General features: G+C 25.2%; 1 protein-coding gene across 1 annotated transcript in view; it reads left to right on the forward strand.

Moving 5' to 3' along the window:
- LOC119612262 (cell wall protein RBR3-like) overlaps positions 1-5,981 on the forward strand; it is a gene marked incomplete at its 3' end in the record, with an annotated part of 84,243 nt that extends 78,262 nt beyond the window's left edge. Inside the window, exon 4 of the mRNA XM_037968026.1 lies at positions 5,633-5,981. Coding sequence (XP_037823954.1) covers positions 5,633-5,981 — 349 coding nt within the window. The remainder of the gene's footprint in view (positions 1-5,632) is intronic.
- Positions 5,982-7,157: the final 1,176 nt, after the last annotated feature.

The following is a 7,157-nucleotide window of genomic DNA, read 5'->3' on the forward strand; positions in this document are numbered from 1 at the left end:
ATATAGGTTTCATAGTTTCAAGCTTTTGTAATAAGCTTAAAAGTGGAAAAAAAATTTCGATTGTTAACAAAAGATTTAGCCGATTTTAATGGCAATAGCTTATTGTGTGTCAAAGCTTAACTGGTTACTATCTGCATTACCTGTATACGTTGCAATAAAATCAATTTTTGGATTCTAGAAAAGCTTTAAAATTAAATTAGACCGAAGAAGTTCAACTCTTTCTTTGAAAAAAAAATACCGTAAATTACATCCTTAACTACTTTTCAGCTTTTTAATGAAAACATAAGTAAAGCTTGCAAAAAAAAAGAAGGTGTAATTGTCAATACAACTAAAAATAAATTAAATCCGCATTTAAATTGCCCCAGTGGAGGGTAAAACAGGAAAATAAATAATATACATATGTATCTCCACAAAGTCTAAACAACAATACCACTAAGCCAGTCTAGTGATTTATGATGATTCTACTAATGTTCAGTATAAACTTGAAACATGTTTGAAACTAACTGTCCGTCCATCTATAAAGCTGTCTTACTGTCTAGCAAATTCTAATGAATGCATTTTTAAGTATATTATTAGAAATCAAATATAATGAATTTATAAATATTCATCTCAAGATTTTTCTAACCGTGTAGTGTTGTCAAAAAAAATGTCAATAAAACGTGGGATTTCCTTAAACTATGTGTTTTGTATATAAATGGGATAATTTTAAGATTATATTTCTTCAAATATATTAAAATTCTATTGCTGTTTTTTATGATATGAGGTATATAGAAAAAGCTATTTTTAAAAGAAATTATTTGTCAAAAAAGCTGTAATAAATCAATTAAATGAACATTAAATGTTTATGAAAAGTAGTTGTTTTTGAATTTATGATTTAAATCATATATAAAATGTTAAAGAAATTTTTATGGAGGACCAGGTGTTTAGATTTATACCCTATAGTAGTGCCATAAACGTGTTTAAAAGTCATTAAACGTAACCGAATAAAAATGTTAAAATATTCTTATTAATTTCACTGTCAGTTTCTTTTTGAGTGGTTTAGCTTGGGGGCCATCCCACTACCCTCTGCATTACCTTGTAACATTGCTGTAACTAGGTTCTATTATATGCTAACAAAAGCTTTGAATTCATTTTAACTATAAAAGCTTTCATCTAGTTTAAGTGTAGTGAGGCATTATCTTTCATCGATGCTGAAACTAATACCAATAAAATTCATTCCTTGCAGCTTCAAAATTGAAAATCATGTTTGTTTTCTAAAGAAAGTTTTCTATTAGTTTTTAACTTAAAAAAGCTTTCTGTCTGATTAAGCGTGTAGCTTTACCTTTTGCATCGATGCTATAACTACTACCGAATTCCTATTATAGTAATCATAAGTTAAAGCTTTTGTTTAGCTTTAAATTGCAAATTATGATTGTTTGCTAATAAAAGCTTTAGCTCTTTTTTAACTGCAAAAGCTTATTTAAGTATTTAGCTTTAGTTAGAATTATTTTCCTGTAATATGCTTTAATGCAGAAATCTTGATCGAGTGATTCATGACAAATACTTTAGACCCCTGATCGGCAAAGAGCTTTGTTAAGAGCTTTCTTGAACTCTTGAAAAAACGATAAACTGCAGTTAGGGAACTTATTTTTTACTCTCTGCCGATGTAGGCTTTAGACGCATTTTTAACAGCAAAAGCTTTCTGCAGTTTCAGTCTGTAGCTTTACTCTCCGTACACTCTGATTTCCGTAACATTAAAACTTTTATTATATTCATATTTTGAAGTTTTTGTAAACTGTTTTAAAATGGAAATGATTATTTGCTAACAAAAGCTTTAGATAGGTTTTTAACTTCTAAAGCTTTCGGTCGCTCTAAGTCTACAGCGAGTAAAGCGCTTATTTCTGCATTAACTATTATCGATCAAACGCTTAAAATATATATTTAGGATTCATATTTTGAAACTTAATGATTGTTTATATACAAAAGCTTTAAATCAGTTTTAAAACTGTGAAAGCTTTCTAGTGGACTATGTGTAAAGCTTTAATAATTACTCTCTGTATTACAAATTTATTCTTTTTCGTGAGAAGGGTCTGTCATTTCGTTCATAATGTTCACAATATAGTTTTCCGATCCTATAAAGTATATATATTTTGGATCCTTATATTTAGATAGCGGGATCGATTAGGTATGTCCATTCGTTTGTCTGTCAGTCCGTCTATCTGTTGAAGTCATTTAAGACCACAGGCAACATCATATGTTTTTTGTTGGCTTATTTTATTAAACACAAATTTTAACTGAAATCAAGGATGGAAAAATGTATGAGTGAATTTTAATTTTTTTAATAAACATTTTAAAAAATATTAAATAGGGAGCTAGAAGGGTATAGAAGTTTCGTTTAAGCTGTACATAACATTTCTACTGATTTCATTTGTCAATTATTTTATTACACTTTTTTCAATTATCATACCAATTGTGTTTGTAGCAAAAAAAATCCATTAGCTTATCTTTGAACTTAATTGGCATTAAGACTACTTAAATACTACCAATATTTTTTTTATTTAGAAAGGTTCAATATGATAATATGTAGTAGCAAACCAATATGCAAACAAAGTAGGAATCGTAAATGGGGCAGAACAATTCATATTATAGAGATCTGGGTAAAACCTATTATTTGATATTTATTTTTAAACAAATCACGCAATTTGTTTTTATTTCGGGAACTTAGTTCAGTGGGAGAAATTCTTGTTATAGAAAACAATGTCAAACAAACAAGTGTTAAGTGCAGAGAAACTGTAGTGTGTCCCAAATTCGTCATTCTCATAGTGTTCTTTTTGTTTTGTTATTATAGTAATACTAATTGCTATTAGCTTGACAGAAGTTCTAGATATCAGGAACACTTCAAATCACCCACCTTTATTAAGAGCGTGTATGTAGTTATTTCTATTTTTGGTATTATTTAGTTTCTGTTTGTTTTTTTATTGAAAAATAATCAATTTTTTTAAACACGTTTTTAGTTTGTTTTTTTTTTTTATATAGAAATATTTTAGAAATAATTTTAGTGGTAGAAATCAATTTTGTATAACAGTTTTTTTTTATAGAACATTTAGTTTATAACAATATTTCACAGAATACTTTATATATAAAAGTTTTTTACTCCAGATTATTTTTGTATAACAGTTATTATTTCAACAAATTTTGCTGTTATTTTTAATGAAACTTTGGTGTATAAGACCCTTTCTGTATAACCGTTTTTTATAGAAAACTTTGTGAACAACATTTGGTTTATAACATTTTGTGTGTAAGAGATTTTTTAAAGATTTTTTGTATGACAGTTTTTTCTTTTAGAAAATTTTGAAGTTTTTTAATATATTAAAGTTTGTGTATAACTGTTTTCTATATAGAAAATTATGAGTATAGCCGTGTTTTCTCTAGGAAATTTTGTGTATAACAGTTTTTCCCATAGAAAAAATTATTCATAACAGTTTTCTCTATATAAAATTTTGTATAAAGCAATTTTCTTATTCAAAATTTTGTGTATAACAGTTTTCTCTATATTTAATTTAGCTTTTTATACAATTTTCTCAAAATTGTATAACAGCTTTTTCTATTAACATTTGGTGTATAACAGTTTTTCCTTGAAATTTTAAGTTTTATCAAAGAAAATTTTGTGTATAACAGTTTTCCCTATTTTCTCTCTTTTCTCTGTAATTAATTTTGCGTATAACTATTTCTTCTATAGTTTTCTCAAAGAAAATTTTGTGTATAACAGTTTTCTCTATTAACAATTTTTGTTTTTTCCTGTATAACTGTTTTCACCATAGAAAATTTTGTGTATAACAGTTTTATCCATAGAAAATTTTGTGTATAACAGTTTTCTTTATAAAAAATTGTGTATAACAGTTTTCTCTGTAATTAATTTTGCGTATAACTCTTTTTTCTATAGTTTTCTCAAAGAAAATTTTGTGTATAACAGTTTTCTCTATAAACAATTTTGTATAAAGCAATTTTCCCCTATTCAATATATTGTGTATAACAGTTTTACCTATTATTAGTTTTGCGTATAACAGCTTTTTCTATAGTTTTCTCAAAGAAAATTTGTGTATACTAGTTTTTTCTATTAACAATTTTGAGTATAACAGTTTTTCCTTGAACATTTTGTGTTTCCTTTAGGAAAATTAGTTTATATAACTGTATTTCCTATATAGAATTTTGTGTATAACAGTTTTCTCTATAGACATTTTTGTATATAGCTGTTTTCTCTATTCAATATATTGTTAATTAATTAATTCTGCGTATAACAGTTTTTTCTAAAGTTTTCTCAAAGAAAATTTTGTGTATAACAGTTTTTTCTATTAACAATTTGGTGTATAACAGTTTTATTTTTGAAAATATTGAGTTTTCTTTAGGAAATTTTGTGTATAACTGTTTTTACCATAGAAAATTTTGTGTATAACAGTTATCTTTATAAAAAATGGGGTATATAGCAGTTTTCTCTATTCAAGATTTGTGTATAACAGTTTTTCTCTATAATTAATTTTGCGTAAAACTATTTTCTATAAGTTTCTCAAAGAAAATTTTTTGTATAATAGTTTTCTCTATAGAAAATTTTGTACCTAACAGTTTTCTCTATAGAAAATTTTGTATATAACAGTTATCTCTGTTGACAATTTTTGTATAACAGTTTTTATCCTTGAAAATTTGGTGTATAACAGTTTAGTCTATAATTAATTTTGCGTATAACTATTTTCTATACAAAATTTAATGCATAAGTCTTTTCACTATAGAAAATTTTGTATATATCAGTTTCATCAACAGAACATTTTATGTATAACAGCTTTCTGTTTTTACTATATAAAAGTGGCGAATTTATTAACATTCTTATCTGTTAAGATTTTATTTATAACAGTTTCTTCTATAGAGAACATACATATTTTTCTAGAGAAAAATTTCTTGTATAACAGTTTTATATATATAAAGAGAGATTCTTTATAAAGATTTTTCTATAGAATTTTTTTCTATAACAGATTTTATTGTGTATAATATTTTTTCTAAATGAAATTCATTGATAGTTTTGCGTATAACAGTTTTCTTTCATATCGAACATATTGTAAAATTCTTGCAAAACAGTTTAAAACCGTGAAAAATTCTGTGTATAACAGTTTTTTCTAAAACGTATTTGCTTTTTTAATTATAAAACTATTTCTTTCAATTTATTCTCTAATTTACAATTTACGTTGTTGTATTATTTTTATCATTAGTTGTGTGGTATCGATTTTCAATAGTTAATTTTACGTTAATTTTTTGTTAACAAGCCATTCAATCATTTTATATCTCAAACGTGTATATGTTTATACATTTTCGTTTTTTTTTTTGTTTCTTCTCAACAGCATTTATAAATAAATAGTTATAAGTATATGTATATGAATACGGTAATAGAAAAAATAAAATAATAATAAATAGTAGTTAAAAAAAAAAAAATTGTTAAAAAACACTCGTAAATTGTTATTAACAACAAAAAAAAAAACTTTAATTACATTGATTAGCCATAAAAAAGTAAATTTATGCGGTCTTAAACAAAAATAAATAATTTTTAGTACTATATGAATATTTTTTAAAAATTAATAATTTCATTTTATTTTTTTCTTTCTTTTAGATGTCAGATTTTTCGGATAGTTCACAGAGCGGTGTCATTAGTCCGGCTACATCGTTTATTGAAAATTTCCATAAGAAAAATGGTACAGCTGCCTCATCGGCCAATAGTTCACCCAGTATTAGTACAATGGGGTCAACATCACCGGCCATTAATGGTGGCAGTGGTGTTGGCGGTGGCGGTGGTGGGGTAGTTATAGGCAACAACAATAGCAGTATGGTTATACCAACAACAGGGAATTCATTGGCCAGTACATCAACAATGGGTCGTCAAATAAATACTAGTTCTAGTTCAAGCAGTAGTGTTAAGGAAACATCATCACAACAGGTGAGTGAAAATGAATCAACGAAAAGTTTTTTTATTTAATATTGCCTCTATAATGTGTAGAGTATAACAGTTCTTTTTTGAAGAAAATTGTGTGGCAGAACAGTTTTTTTTTTTGTAGAAACTTATGGAAAAAGACTTTTAATATAACAGTGGTTTCACTAAGGAATATTTTGTCTACATACAGTTGTTTTCCATAGAAAATTGTTTGTATAACAGTTTTCTACAGATAATAGTATATACAAGAGTTTTTCTTTAGAAAATTTTTGTATAACAGTTTTTTTCTAAAAAAGTTATATCTATAATAGTTTTTTATAGAAAGTTTTTAAATATAACAGTTTTGTGTATAAAAGTTTTTTGGTAAAATTTTCGGTGTATTACAGTTTTCTCGGTTAGAAAAATTTAGTTATAATAGTTTTCCTCGATTGAAAATTTAGCGTATAACTGTTTTTTCATTAAAAAATATTTTGTATACAAGTTTTTTTTAATAGAAAATTGTATCCATAACAGTTTTTTTCGTAGAATATATGGATATAATAGTTTTCTCTGTAAAATTTCATGTATAACAGTTCTGTCTATTAAAATTTTTATATAACAGATTTCTCAATCAAAAATTGTTGTATGTAACAGTCTTTTCTATAAGTAATTTTGTGTATAACAGTTTTCTTTATAGAAAATTTTGTGTTTAATAAATTTTTCCTATAGAAAATTGTGTTTATAACAGTTTCGGTTATAAACACATTGTATGTGCAACAGTTTTCTCTATAGAAAATTTTATGTATAACATTTTCTCTATAGAAATTTTATGTATAACAATTTTCTCTATAGAAAATTTTATGTATAACAATTTTCTCTATATGAAATTTTGTGTATACAGTTTGTCTCTACAAAAATTGTGTGCATAAAAATTTTCTCTATAGATAATTTGTTTATAACAGTTTTATCTATAGAAAATTTTATGTAAAACAATTTTCTCTATGGAAAATTTTTTGTATAACAGATTTTCTATAGAAAATTTTGTATATAATAGCTTTTTCCATAGAACATTATAAAAAATGTTTGTATAACTGTTTTGGAAAATTATGTGTATACTTGTTTGTTTCTAGAAAATATTGTGTATAACAGTTTTTTTCTCTAGAAAATACTGTGTTCAACATTTATCACTATATAAAATTTTGCGTATAACAGTTTTTCTATACGAACT

The sequence above is a fragment of the Lucilia sericata genome, unplaced genomic scaffold (genome assembly GCF_015586225.1).
Source record: "Lucilia sericata isolate MDLA Ls3-8-SP2 unplaced genomic scaffold, ASM1558622v1 Contig001641F_arrow, whole genome shotgun sequence".
NCBI classification, from domain to species: Eukaryota; Metazoa; Arthropoda; class Insecta; order Diptera; family Calliphoridae; genus Lucilia; species Lucilia sericata.